This window comes from Esox lucius, chromosome 2, assembly GCF_011004845.1.
Source record: "Esox lucius isolate fEsoLuc1 chromosome 2, fEsoLuc1.pri, whole genome shotgun sequence".
In the NCBI taxonomy this organism is placed as follows: Eukaryota; Metazoa; Chordata; class Actinopteri; order Esociformes; family Esocidae; genus Esox; species Esox lucius.
Window position 1 is genome coordinate 27292470 of NC_047570.1, and position 15040 is coordinate 27307509.

At 40.6% G+C, this 15040-nt stretch overlaps 1 protein-coding gene and 2 long non-coding RNA genes across 4 annotated transcripts; 1 reads left to right on the forward strand and 2 right to left on the reverse strand.

Moving 5' to 3' along the window:
- Nucleotides 1–249: 249 nt before the first annotated feature.
- Nucleotides 250–5957, reverse strand: LOC105022652. Its single transcript, XR_003777361.2, has 3 exons — nucleotides 5085–5957; nucleotides 3315–3544; nucleotides 250–502 (listed from the first exon to the last, which is right to left on the reverse strand). It is a non-coding gene; the product is annotated as an uncharacterized LOC105022652 (long non-coding RNA).
- A 2037-nt stretch (nucleotides 5958–7994) lies between these two features.
- LOC109616413 lies at nucleotides 7995–11294 on the reverse strand. The gene is made up of 3 exons (XR_002197534.1): nucleotides 10927–11294; nucleotides 10715–10745; nucleotides 7995–8522 (listed from the first exon to the last, which is right to left on the reverse strand). It is a non-coding gene; the product is annotated as an uncharacterized LOC109616413 (long non-coding RNA).
- Nucleotides 11295–11424: 130 nt separating this feature from the next.
- On the forward strand, nucleotides 11425–14256 carry mibp2 (muscle-specific beta 1 integrin binding protein 2). 2 transcript variants are annotated; one of them, NM_001304104.1, is made up of 8 exons: nucleotides 11425–11645; nucleotides 12113–12203; nucleotides 12494–12542; nucleotides 12748–12934; nucleotides 13321–13392; nucleotides 13514–13620; nucleotides 13726–13820; nucleotides 13956–14249. In NM_001304104.1, the coding sequence occupies exons 1-7, from the start codon at nucleotides 11620–11622 to the stop codon at nucleotides 13809–13811; spliced, it is 618 nt and encodes a 205-aa protein (NP_001291033.1). In that variant the 5' UTR covers nucleotides 11425–11619; the 3' UTR covers nucleotides 13812–13820; nucleotides 13956–14249. The 2 variants fall into 2 exon arrangements, with proteins under 2 accessions (NP_001291033.1, XP_034151098.1); XM_034295207.1 differs by lacking the exons at nucleotides 11425–11645; nucleotides 12494–12542 and having other exon boundaries at nucleotides 13956–14256.
- Nucleotides 14257–15040: the final 784 nt, after the last annotated feature.

The window sequence follows — 15040 nt, forward strand, 5'->3', positions numbered from 1 at the left end:
CTTTTTCACCAGCCCAGAACAATCCAAACTGGTTTATTTTAGGAGGCTAATGAAGTACAGCAGGCACCAAAGTCCTGTTCTATTTCAGTGACTAGCACCTTTCTTTTTATATTCCACACTTCACATAATCTGAAAGTTGAGTAAATCATGGTGTGTGTGTGTGTGTGTACTTACAGGCTGGGGCTGCTCTGCAATACAGCAGCTGAAACACACCCAAAACTCAGTCATGCTGACGCTGAACCTTGGCAAATTCTCTCTTCCTTGTGCTCTCTCTCTCTCTCTCTCTCTCTCTCTCTCTCTCTCTCTCTCTCTCTCTCTCTCTCTCTCGATCTTCAGCCCTCTGTCTTCCTGTTAACTCCGCAGCCGATGCCACAAACAGCCGGCGGAAGCAGATTACAGACAGACATACACCTACTGCTGCTGTTTCTGTAATACACTTCAACACACACACACGCACACACACACACACCGTTGCTGTCTACAGGCCGTGAGCAGCACACTCCTGCAAAAACATAGAATCAGAAGACAGCATATTTTTGGGAGAATCAAGGTTAGCATTCTTAATGTTCACAATCGTGTTTGGTTGGTTGATGGCCAAGAGATTTTGTTACCTTGCTATGTAGGACTAGTTACAGCATGTATGTTACTTAGACAGTGCTGACACAGGGCAGTGATGGAAGAGAGAAAACACTCAAAAGATGGAATTTGAGCAGCATACTGTACACAATCACCAGGAACAAAAACAAGTCTCAATATATTATACTAGAGTATACTGTCACAAACCTAGGACAATTTAGGCTAAAAAACAATGAAAGTATCTGTGGTTTGGCTCAATGACATTTAGAAGCTGAGATCAGATCTTTTAAAGTAGAACACATTAGAATTTCCTTCTTTGTCACTTTCTGTGGCGCTACGTAGAATCCTGCCTCTAATGTTCACAACACTGAATTTAAACAGTAACATAAACTTGGAATAACTTTTGGGGAAATCTATTTTTTTTCTGAGACATCCATAGAAATCTAACCACTAGTAGTCACTACACTTGGTTGCAATAAAGTGCAGCTTCTGATTGTCCCTACAAACACTGCAGCATGGGTTAGATTTTGCCTACTGTTTCAGCACACTCTCTGAAAGTCTAACTGCTTTTCTTTGTGACTGTAGTCTTAATATTGGTGATTCTAAGAAGGCAATAAGTTGTGACAACCTTCTTTTGTTTTGTAACCATTGTCCAAAAAGTAAACTTTGGACATATTTTTTTTATGTAATAAAAAGTGTTTTTACTGGGATTTCTTTCAGCAGTGGTGAGGGCGTTCACATTTGTACACTCCAAAATGCATACATAGAGTAGATTTTTTTTATTTTTATGACTGTGAACTATAATTTAACTTTGAAAGCATCACATTATAAAAGAGAAAGGACAGTAGCTAGGCCTATGTAATCAAAATGAACTGCAAAATCTGATTACTAAAGTTTGGCTATATTCTGATTCAGCTGGCTTGTTTTTGTCAGGAAATGAAATACTACTTTAATCAGATATTATACCTGACCATTACCAGATATACCTGACTCCAATCTGATTTCAATATAATTCATAAACCTTTTGATTTAAAGACAAACATAATATAGGAATTTTGACCAAAAACATAATTGCTTACAGTTTTTATATTACCCCCCCCCCCCCACCCCCAGTCCTCTCCACTTTATCAGTCTGTTACCATGAAATTGCTCATATGTAACCATATGGTAACAAAACTGCACAGTCTATTATTTTAAGCGAAAATGTCCTGAAAGTTCAAACTCTGGCTGTAGTTCCCTGACTAGACTAAATGCCTACTCTATCTGAACTTCACTACCATCAGCGTCTGTGGAGGATGAGGGCATAGCCAGTAGAGTCAAGTGAAACTAGACTGTCTTGTTTTCCAGGCCCACAAGATGATGGGCTGGTTTGTAAATGGTATGTCTCACAAAATAGAAAAACAAAACATAAATGAAACACTTATAAATGAAATTTGTATCCACAGTGCCCCACAGTGAGAGTGTATATACTGTACCCCGGAAATATGGTCATTTTACACACTGCAAAAAGTGACCTCATCTGAAACATATCACCACAATCACAATGAGGTTCAGAAAAAGTGACCTCATCTGAAACACATCACCACAATCACAACGAGGTTCAGGTGTGCAGCAGGTCAGTTGGCAGAAGAGGATGCACAGCTGTTGGTGTCAATGGGCTCAAATTGGAGGTCTAAGGTCTCCAACAGCGTGGCTTTTATCAATGGGTCTGAAACAGGCTGAGTGTAGCATCAGTCCAAATGCCTATATCTATCAACATATCTATATCTAGGCACTTGGAATGGTGCTAGGCTTCCTCCCAAAAAGCTTGCAGTGTTAAGTGTTAATCATTAAAATTATGTTTTAGATTTTGGCCGATAGTTTCACCACATATCACAGCACACTGTATCAGAAAGTATTCTGGCCCCCTGAATTCTCATAGATTGATGCGTTGCACACATCTATAAAGCTCTCATGCCTAACCCACCATACCGTACTTCTCAGTTGACTTGTAAGCTAATAAAAACTAAATCTGGAGATCCCTTCTCCACTGAGTTAAGTAAATGGGCTTTACATTTTTCCACCTTACATGTAGACTAATCTCCAATACCCTTTATATTTGGGTGAACTGGTGAAATTATAATCGTTCCCCCAGCTCAGGATAAATGTTCATGAGTTTCTGACTTACAATAAATTGTCAGATCATAGTTGCGGTTAACATCGTTAAAACTCCAAAAAGTTTGGAACCACTGATCACCAGGAGAACCCAAATTATCATGTGCTATATTGTGTTTTTCACAAACAATCCAATAGCTAGGGAAGAGTTTTTGTAAGTAGTACTCTGTAGCCTAAAGTATTTTTATATAGCTCCAGTTAGTCTCGTAAGTAATGAGACTACCGGTAATTGGTGTTATGTAGTAACTCACTCTCAATAAGTTTTTCAATTTCCAAAATTAAAAGATTAATTAAAATATGGCAACAGAAGAAGCTGCTTATTTAAACCTTTCTAGAGCACTTAGGGCCAAAAGACACAAGCAGGAAGGAGCGAGGTTCGACTTGTGGTTTTCAAACTGACAGCTAGCTAGCTATGCTAACCATTCCTGGCAGCAAGCTAAGTCAATAAACTAACTTTACTCTGAAACTTAAAGAAGAAAATACATGGTATTGTAGCTATGAAGCTCGAAGGCAAGGGATAGTTTAATAAGCTTCAAAATAATTAAATAGCTAGATATGTGGTAAAGATCATAAAATAGACATACCTGTTTTAACTTCCCGAAGTTGGAGTTGAACGTATAAAACAACTCTTCCGGCTTAGCAGTTGCGCAGTGATAGCTGGGATTTGGTGTTCAATCAAAACAGATAACGCTGTGGTTGCTTTGCTCCGCTTTGCTCAGATGTTGCTTACACCAACCACAGCATGCTTGCTACGTAATCGACTGCATCAATTGAATGACATGTTGTAGTTCTCTTTCCCACTTCAGTGCGTCTACTAGGGGAATACACACCTAGGAATCAGGCATGCGTAACACTGACAACAAATACAGTAATGCCTGATAATGTCCAACAAGTGCCAAGCAGCCAGTAGCCCCATTTCTGGTAACCAGCGAACACCTGTAGGCAAGGGCGTAGGAGTGACTCTGATATTGGGAGGTGGGGAGTGGGGGGGGGGACATTTGACTAAGTGTGAATGTTAATTAATTCACCAAAATGTATTTTTAATATGTAGTTCTATGTGTATTATTTACCAATGAAGTGCGAATAGGACCAGTGCAACTGACACAGTTTCACTCAGAGGTAGTCCGGTTGAAAATACTGGGGGCGATAATTGTTTCCACAACGCTAACTTGCAATACTCATTATGTCTGGAAAGGTTGTAGCAAATATAGTTACACAAAACAATGTTGTCCACTCAATATTCTTGGAAAGGCATCTCAGATAGATGATAATGTAACCAGAGTGCATTTCTAAAATCACTAATACTACAAGGATGTTGTTAACAGCTCAGTCAGGCATTTTAGCCCAATCTCCTCCAATAGACCGCCTTGAATTACTACTTCTTACTATCTTACCCCTTGGTTTGTGGCCTCTCTCTCCCTCACTCAGTCTACCTTTCTAATCTGTGCTATTGTTATGACTGCCTCTCTCTTGAATTAAGTGAACACATACAGTACAATCCTAAATTCAGCTTCTGTCCTGCTATCAGAGATCCTATTCAATGACTCTGATTGATTTACATGATGACAGATCAACAGTCTAGCTTGGCATGGCACTAATCAATAATTTACCTGTTGGTTTGTTGCCTCTTTCTGTCTTTGCCTGTTTGTTCATGTCTATCAATCTCCTGCCATTATCATTAGCATAAACCAATATCTTAAAATATTGGACACACTTTAGCTATATCTAAATGATTCAAAACATAAACTGAAGGAAAAAATTGCCAGCTTTTGTGTGTAGATTGTTACCAAGAACTGTAGCTACTTACACTCCATTCTTGACTGGTGGTAGCTAGCTACTTGCAGACCCTATGGTGCAGACTAAGACAGAGATTGTGCAAATCATTTTAGCATGCATTCTTCCTTTCAAATCATTCATTATCACTTTTTTCACACAGCCATAGGAACTAGTGTTATATAGCAAGCAAGCTACTGTAAAGTTTCTTGGCTTAAACTTGAAAGTAAAGATAGCTAACTACGTCTTAACAATTAACGATACGTCCTAACAATACGTTTGTTCGTTCTATAGCTATGAAAATCTATTGCTGTTTATACACGTTGTAATTACTGTGAAAACAAAATTTATAGCTACAGTAATCTACTTAGCCATCCTACACATACTGCACGTCATTAAAGAATGAATGAAAATGTTGGATTCGTTCGCGACAGAGACGTGACAAGTTCCAAAGCGTAATTCTTTAAAAATAAAAGTGTTACACAAAACAACATTATTGGGGGGGACACTTTAACCCGTTTCTAATATTGGGGGGGCCATCCCCTCCGGCTCCTACACCCTTGCCTGTAGGCCCTACTCACAGATTTTCTGCTTGTCAACCGTCCTCTGCAAATCTCACGCCTGCTTTTGCAAGCATTTTGTTCACATGCTTGGAAAAGCATTCCCATAGGTGTTGCTGTTTGTAGTTTATCAACGCGAATAAACGGGGCGCAGTTGGTTGTTTGAATCTCATCTCCTTGAGCCAGACAAATGCTGTTTGTTAGACAGGTCCAGTTCCACCACCTCGCTCTTCAGCTTTCCATTGGTTAATCCAGACACATTTGCTTGGAGGAACAGGGGGCCCGGTTTTGACCATGCCTGTGTTGGTGAACCCCTCCGTCTTGTCCTATCCCTTCGTTCTTGCCTTTTCTGTGTCAGGTTTATTTTCGTGGCAATGAACCTCTCTTTTGGCCTCTCCCTGTCCTCCCTCCCATTTTCCCAGGTGGCCAGGGGAGTTCTGACTCCATTGAGACTCAGAGGGATCTCATTGCTGGCTGGTTTGGGCGATTGGCTGATAGTAGCAGAGTAATGTCTGCAGGTGGCGGTGCACACTGCTCTATTCCTCTCATGCATTCACTCTCTGTGGTCCATAGTTTGTTTGGTGTAGAGTTACCTCACTCTATCTAAGCAGCTTCAGTTTTTGGGTCTCGAGTAACATTAAATTCTCAGTCGTGCGTTTATATCATTTCAGAAGTGGGACACTTTTTTGGTTTCGCAACTGCCTTTGTCTCTTGGGACTTTTGTCTTCCCTGGTGGCCACCACCCCCCTTGGGATGTCAAGAAAGTGACCAGTTCAACACAGCTACTGAATGCCTTAACCCATCAAGCTACCTCTATTAGTTACTCGTGGTGTCCTCCTCGTGCGATGGTCTGTTCAAGTGGTCCAAGGCTGTTTTACATATGGGTCCATCGGGAGGAGTCTCCGATCACAACTTTGTAGCCAAATACGACTCCAAGCAATGGCAGCTCAGTGGAAATTTGATCTGAATTTCGAATTTTCTACACAGTATGTATATACACTCACCTAAAGGATTATTAGGAACACCTGTTCAATTTCTCATTAATGCAATTATCTAATCAACCAATCACATGGCAGTTGCTTCAATGCATTTAGGGGTGTGGTCCTGGTCAAGACAATCTCCTGAACTCCAAACTGAATGTTAGAATGGGAAAGAAAGGTGATTTAAGCAATTTTGAACGTGGCTAGGTTGTTGGTGCCAGACGGGCCGGTCTGAGTATTTCACAATCTGCTCAGTTACTGGGATTTTCACGCACAACCATTTCTAGGGTTTACAAAGAATGGTGTGAAAAGGGAAAAACATCCAGTATGCGGCAGTCCTGTGGGCGACAATGCTTTGTTGATGCTAGAGGTCAGAGGAGAATGGGCCACAACACGCACAACCTTGAGGCGGATGGGCTACAACAGCAGAAGACCCCACTGGGTACCACTCATCTCCACTACAAATAGGAAAAAGAGGCTACAGTTTGCACGAGCTCACCAAAATTGGACAGTTGAAGACTGGAAGAATGTTGCCTGGTCTGATGAGTCTCGATTTCTGTTGAGACATTCAGATGGTAGAGTCAGAATTTGGCGTAAACAGAATGAGAACGTGGATCCATAATGCCTTGTTACCACTGTGCAAGCTGGTGGTGGTGTAATGGTGTGGGGGATGTTTTCTTGGCACACTTTAGGCCCCTTAGTGGTAATTGGGCATCGTTTAAATGCCACGGCTTACCTGAGCATGTTTCTGACCATGTCCATCCCTTTATGACCACCATGTACCCATCCTCTGATGGCTACTTCCAGCCGGATAATGCACCATGTCACAAAGCTCAAATCATTTCAAACTGGTTTCTTGAACATGACAATGAGTTCACTGTACTGAAATGGCCCCCACAGTCACCAGATCTCAACCCAATAGAGGATCTTTGGGATGTGGTGGAACGGGAGCTATGTGCCCTGGATGTGCATCCCACAAATCTCCATCAACTGCAAGATGCTATCCTATCAATATGGGCCAACATTTCTAAAGAATGCTTTCAGCACCTTGTTGAATCAATGCCACGTAGAATTAAGGCAGTTCTGAAGGCGAAAGGGGGTCAAACACAGTATTAGTATGGTGTTCCTAATAATCCTTTAGGCGAGTGTATATGTGTATATGTTTATCTTAATGTATGTGTCTATGTATGTGTATATAATATATTGTGTATGTATATGTCTGTGTGTGTGTGTTACAAATAATGTTATTTGTCAACTGCTCTATCATTGTTTGTGTTTATTTTTTAATGACTTATTGATTCATATTGCTGTGTTGTAGTATGATGTGACATTGTGTTTGGCCTGATCTGGTCTTGCTACTTTCTGAAGTGTTCAACAAAAAAACATGTAGTAAGATTATTGGTCATGTTTTTCATAAAACTATTTCCAAGGAACCATTTTATTATTTTATAATGTTAAGGCAAGTAAACCTCATGTAGTGTGTAAAAACTGTCCAGCAGAGGGCAGACATACTCACATAATATAAGGTTTGTAGCGAAGTAGAACAAGATGCTTTGTCCAACAAACTGACTTGACTCTGTAACTGAATTACAATCAATCTCAATCCCCCGTGCCTCAAACAGGTATAATTTTAATCTGATTCCATGAGTTACAGGCAGATCATCGCATCAGTATATGTCTACTTCGTTAGGTAAATCCTGTAGGCTAATCTCCGGAAAGCTTCTTTACTTCCATCATGCAATAGCAATACATTAAATGTAGCTAGATAAATGTAGATGAGTGAACTGTTGGATAAACAGAGGGATGGGTACAGGAACTGAAACCTGCAACATCATATGAAGATTTATTTAGCAAAATAATTGCACATTTGCATAATATATTTTTTGACATAAGTTAGAGCCTGCTGGAGTGTTAAGGTCATTTGAATGTGCAGTTTCTGCGGCAGCATAAAAGTGCAGGTCTATAATGGCCCCCTATTTCCTGTGCAGTAGTTTTCACCAGGGTCCACAGAAGAGAAATAAACTGACAAGAAACCCAGAATGGGGAGGAATTATCAGCATTTGTCTACCAGGGGAAACAGCAAAACATGTAAAGAATGTAAAATGACAAATTAGATCATTCAGAAGAGCAAGGCTTTATTGACAATGGGACAGCAAGAGATCTGTTCTGGATCAGTCGGTGGTTGTGAGCGCGAAGGCTGTGTGTTTCTGATAAGGTATTTGTGAATACATGCGTGTTCCCGGGGGCCTAAAAAGAGGAACCTGAAGACCCTGGTCTGTTGGACCAGGAAGTAGACAGGCAGGAGAACCGAGCAAAACAACTTGTACTATCCTCACTCCTCAGAACTATTTAGCAATGTCATGTTACAACTATCACACTGGTGACATTGAATACGGATGGATTCAGAATACCAGGCAGCGGATTCAGCTCCAGATGTCTCTGCACAGCAGCATGGCCATGGCATCTGTTCCTCTGCCAGCTGGGGCACACAGACACAGGCTTTGTTAACATCGAAGTTCCCGACGTGGTGCCCTACTTTTACCAGAGACCTATGGGTGAATGGACGGCAAGACGCTTGAAATAGTGTGTCCATACAGCGGGCGCGCGCGCACACACGGGTCTAACTCTTGTGACCTGAGTAACATTGGCCTGCGTGTTATCAGTTATCTGGAACTGTCGCTGGCCGTCATGTGTGTACTGTGAATAAGTAGTGTTTTACACCACATTTACAAACATTCCTAGAAACAAGAAAAGGAACCAGACCAGCCTACTTCTACCGGCCCACCATTCGAAGGGATGAATGTTGTTGCCAAAGTTGGATTCAACCCGTGGTTTACCATGTGATAGACTGTGTCTTTAACTACTACACTATTTAAACAGCAGGTGTGGGTGCACATGATACGTGTCTAGATATGTGATGTCAGTTTACGCCACGGTTCCCTACATTAGTTAACATTCAAACCAATAACAGGTATAATAGGACCGCTACACTACATTCAACACGTTAAATTAGAAAGAGATTACTGTAGATGGCTAGCTAATAGCTATACAGTACCTATAAGGAAAACAATGACACGAATCACTCCATGGCTGGTTGGTTTCTTTTGAGATTTAAATAGCTAACCACTACGCCAAGTGAACTATCCTAAATTGAAAACAAGAGGAATATGAACAAATCCAAACTGGTTGGGTGTGTAGCAAGGATCAAACCCCAGTCACTAACTTGACAGTCCACATATCTATCCCAAATCTCTAACCACTATGCTATATTGGGGACAGCTTGCTAATAGTTATACAGTATATATTAAAAACAATGATTCAAATCACTCCATGGCTGGTTTGTTTCTTTAGAAAACAAATAGACAGTTGAATAGCTAAACACTAGGCTACGTCAATTTAAACTACGCTATGTAAATCGAAACTTACAGTAATTCACTTTAAATTGTACATGGAATTCTCTGTATTTCAGAATTTATTTCAATTTAAATTACACATTCAAACCTTCAATTAACATTTGTCCTGTAAAATAACTGGAAAAGTCTGTTATCAGGAAACATAAGAATTATCTGTTTTTCCACAGACTTTGATTCGAATACGGAGTATTTTTGTTTTATTATTGATATCCCAGCATGCTTTGTGGCAGTTCAATATGTTAATGTTTATGTTTATTGTAATTAATATGAAGGTGAAAGAGCTTAGTTTTTTTTTGCCATCTTCTTTATGTACAGTGTTACCCTTTGGAATGTTTTTGGGGGATTATGGTTGTGTTTGTGTGCCAACAGTAGAAAAGAAGACGATTCTATTTGGTGTAACTTGCTGCTTTGTATGAAATTCTTTGGGAGCTCTGACTCTTGGATATCTGCGAACGGTGTGTCTGGTAGAAGTTGGTACGGCATACAAGTAGCTGATGTATAAATGCATAAAACTTGAAGAACAAACATTTTTAAAAGCTGTAGATGACAGCAACAAAAATGAGAATTTGGGAGAGAAAATCGATTCTTGCTGTGAAATTACATCAATATACTTTATTTTAAGTAAAGTCAACTTCCGTATATCTACAGATTAATAATGTAATTTTACGCGATGTTGTTTTACAACATAAATCTGTTTTTTAACTGTATTTTTCCGGCACGCGAGCTGCCAGACAATTACCGTTTTTTTACACTTTTCTACAGTCTAGTTAACGACAGATAGTTACTCTGTCAATCAGAGACATTCGCTCGATGACGCGGTCCGGCAAAAATATTTGTGTATGATGAGTGCAATATGTGATAGACTGTGCAAATGAAACATGAGTGTTCGGAAAAGAAACTGTTACATGTGTCAGGAGCAAATCCTGATGACCAACGAACTCCACAATACAACCAGAAGGTTAAGGGCCGAATAGCTTTATTTGGTATATAAATAGATTTATATTTTTGTTTGATGGTTGATGATGAAAGTGACTATTAAATGTTTACACATCCTACATTGGTATTTTAGTTGTTAATGGCATGCTTTCCATGGTTGATTTAATCTTTAACAAGGCAAATGTTTTTCAAAAAAAGTATGTCTTTCACTCGATATAAATGCAATGAAGTTTCTGCAGTCATGAATAGCAACAGCCACAGCCACCTCACAACACAAGTCAGAACTGGATTGTATATGGTGCCAATTGAGATGCAAACTTACTGTTGGCCGCCAACTCTTCATAGCTGAGGTTCTGAGGGGGAAGAAAACCATTTTGGGTTAACCACAGAAAAAGGTCACATCCTTGGAAGAATGGTGGTGGATACTGGTAAACAAAACAAAGAAAACAGGAGAAACTGGAGACAGCAACAACATGATGCAATGAAAAACAATTACAGTTATATTATTTTATTAGTCTGGTCTTGTGCACATACCCTCTATCTCCGGGAATTTTGCTTGTTAGGTGAGGTGTCCCGTTATATGAAATGAAAATAGTTTTAAATATTATATGTATTTTCTAAGACAATGTGCTAGGCCATACTACGACATGCAGTGTGCGTACAAATACATACACACATTCCATATATTAACAATGAACACCTAAATGTCACACAGGTTACAATAATACTGCTTGTCATACACGGATAAATGTATCTAATACAACTATTTATTGCAACAGCAAACCGATACAGACGACATGGCAATTGAGAGATGGCAATAAAATAACTTTTTCATTTTATTTTTACAGACAACAACAAGATAGACCTACTATTTTTAAGATTCTTGCAATGAAGGTGGGCGGTAAAGGCGGGGACTGAAGACTGGGACGCTACCGGATTGGCTGTATTTTTTTCCGCTGGGACTGAAGTGTGTATATAGCCAACCACCGTTGAATAGGCAGTATGTGTAGAAGTGAGCATAGAGGCCCGTTTCTCTCTTCGTGGAAGCGCATAGTCGAGTGACATCGTCAAACCTTTCACCATACTCTGAAACATGGAAGAATTAAGTAGTTGACGTTTCCTGAACCTTCTCTTTTTAAGCTTTCTTCCGTCTGATCATTGAGTTCCTAGTGAGCTGATCGGTCCAGTTTTTTTTTGACGTTTTCTGAGCTTTCACTGTCTGACAAGATGAAGTACATTATCGGAATCGGCGGGTGAGTGTCTTAAAATGAATGGCGACCTTAGCCATGGGTATGATTATACCGGTTGTCTACTAGGCCGCAGCACGTGGGGCTGGACGAAAAACAATACTGCATTTCAGTTGTGTCTGTAATGGTCGTGGCGACTTTGTCTTTTTACCTGTACAGTACATTTTCAGTTTGAAAAAGAAACATTGAGTGAAAAAATTCTATAAGTTGTGACAAGTGTGCAGATGGCGTTTGGACGTTCGTTCTAAAGTGAACACAATGTTATTGTTGGTAATGGTGATTACAATTTGAAAGTATCGTGTTGTTGTTACAAGTGTCAGCAAATAGTTATCTCTTGTCTTTCTGCCAGCTAGTTAGCATTCATTTGTAATTAGAGCGCCTTAAGTTGGTACTCCCTGCTCAATACAGCGCGCGGCCTCGTGGTCATTCTTACAATATGGATGTGAATTGACAATGTCTACTTGTCTTTACAGCGTAACCAACGGGGGAAAGACCACCCTCACCAACAGACTGATCAAGAACCTCCCCAACTGTTGTGTGGTTCATCAGGATGACTTCTTCAAGGTGAGTTTCATAGGATTGTATTCGGCTGCTAGACCTATTACTGCTGTTATTACCAAGTTATTACCATGTTGGTTGTTCATTTAGTGATGGACGCACCTGCAATCAGGCTAGATTTGTCAGAGGTGACTTGTGATTCATATCATTGCTTAGACAGAACTAGTGTAAAATAAAAAGCCTATAGCATATTTTCCTTTAGTGTGTGTTGTGGTAGGGAGGAAGGGTTGGCAGACCATGAGAGGTGGTAGAATGTTAGTATGTACCTGGGTACATCTCATTCATGTATGTTTCAGCCACAAGATCAGATTGAAGTTGGTGAAGATGGCTTTAAGCAGTATGATGGTAAGACAGGTTATTTGTGGAAGGTTTGTGTGTCTGTTTGTCTGTGTGTGTGTCTTTGTTTGTAACACACTATTACTCAATACAATCTGCATGCTTGTTAACAAAGGTGTCAGATTTAATTTTTTTGTAACTACATATCTGGTTTAGCGGTTTCTGACTGTCTCTGTGTGTCTGCCTTTTCCCTCGTCATCCCTTCTTCCTCCAGTCATCACTGCCCTGGACATGGACGCCATGATGAGTACCATCTACGCATGGATTGACAACCCTGTGAAGTTTGAACGGTCACATGGCGTCAACAACAACTTGGATACCGAGATTCTCCAGGAGTCCGACCACAAGGATGAGGAAACTCACATCCTCATTGTGGAAGGATTTCTGCTTTACACCTACAGGTGAGGACGTCCTCTTCTGCATCCTCCTTTAGCTATGGGTGAACCGTACAGAATATGTCTCTCGCTTTCACTTCTGTTGAACAACAGTTGTATCCAAGACAAGGTTAATTGTTGCAGTTATACCTCGATATGATGCCGCTGTGAGGAGTAGGCAACTGTAGGAAGTTGCGCGCCTGTTCATTCGTGCTTTAAACGTTAGTTTGTATGTGTGCGTGTATAAGAAGCACACCCATTGAAATGAGTACATGCTTTTACACCTGTAAGTGAACCAGATTAGGAGTGTGGGTTCTGTTGCTGACATCTCTGACTAAGACATATGTCCATCTCATTCTATCAAAGACCTGTAAACTATACTAATATTTCCCATTGTTTTCGTGTCCCTGCAGACCTTTGATCGACGTACTGAACCAATCTTATTTCATTTCAATTCCATACGAAGAATGCAAAAAGAGGAGGTGGTACGTAAAAACCTTGTCTTGAAACAGCTTTTACGGGAACATGCAAGCTCTCGCCCCTGTGCTATGGTGAAGGTATGTTTTGTTAATGTGTGTGTGTGTGTGTGTGTGTGTGTGTGTGTAGCTCAAGGAACTACGCCGTACCAGACCCCCCCGGTCTGTTTGACCGTCACGTCTGGCCCATGTACATCAAGCACAAGAACATCATGGAGGCATCAGGAGTTGATGTTGGTAAGTGTCTGTGTGAGCACAATGTCTATGCCCCTGACTTAAATCTAAAGAGTGGCTTCTGTGTTTCAATGTCTAAGATGTTTTCATATTTGTGTGTGTGAACAGTGCAGCTAGACGGAACTAAGTCAAAGGAACAGCTGTACAACGCTGTCTATGGAGACGTGCTGAACAACATCCAGACGTGTCAGTGAGCAACTAAGGTATGCTCCCTTTTCTTAAACTACTGGCACCGTTTAACCTCTAGACTTGAAAATCCTCAGCTCAGTGAAAAGTCACGTGTATGAGGGTAATGATGATGAGAGAACTAATAGGATTGTGGTTCCATGTTCCTTTAGGTCGGCTAAGAGAAAGAACATGTATTCTGCCTGCGGGATGAAAGGAGGAGTGCCTTGCCATAACCGTTTCTACGTCCGGTAGCTAGCCTCTCTGTCAGCGCCGCACTACTGCCTCTGATGCTTCCACCATGACGTGACTATTAGTGTAAATTATTACCTGGCGTTATATGCTGGCATGGTTTTATATCATCCATATTTATTGCTTTGTTACTACGAGTCACATATATGACAATGGGTCAGTTGCGTGGAGGCTTGCGGCTCAAAGCACAACTCCAATAAACAATACTCCTGCTTAAACAGACTGTGGCCTGTCTTCTGTGGTTGTTTCTATTGTTATTTACTGATTAATTACATACATTTGAATGTAATCTGTGTGTATCCAAATACAAATGTGTTCTTTGGTTCTGCTGTACATAGTGTAATCTCATGATACCATCGCTCCATTGACCACTCTTCCCTTTGCATACTATAGTATGACTTTGAAAGATTTCACTTTTCCACTGACTGTCTGGCTCAGACACATCCCCAACCTGCTAGCCAGTGCAGAACTATATCCTCCATTTAGTTTTCCCCTCTCGCCACTGTCTCCACTGTCTTGTGTTAAACGCTGAGGCGGGATGCCACTAAACACAGGTCCCCACAGCAATGCTTGCTATCTGTCCCTCCGGCAACAGTTGGCCTGGGTGATAGCAGGGAGTCATCACGAGACCTGACCATGTGACCTGGCTGGCAAGCCAGAAGATCATTGAAATTGACTGAAAGTTCCATAATGGAATCCTTTTTGTCCCTCTGAATTTAGTTAGGCTGTATGGTATGTATGTAATGTACTTGTTATTTCCATGGAGATTAGGATTCGTACATTCTAGAATTCACATGAAACCAATTGAACTGGAAAAGTCTGCAGTACTATCACGTCATGTTCTTCTGATCTTGGCTAGAAGTGGGTTGCTTTTTTAAAATTGCTGTCTCATTGGCAACAACAATCTTATTAAGACAAACTGAACTACTGTAAAACAGTACGTCCCATCCCTGGATACATATCAAGGTTGTTACTGAAAAGAAAAATCAGCAACTTTTGGTAAGGG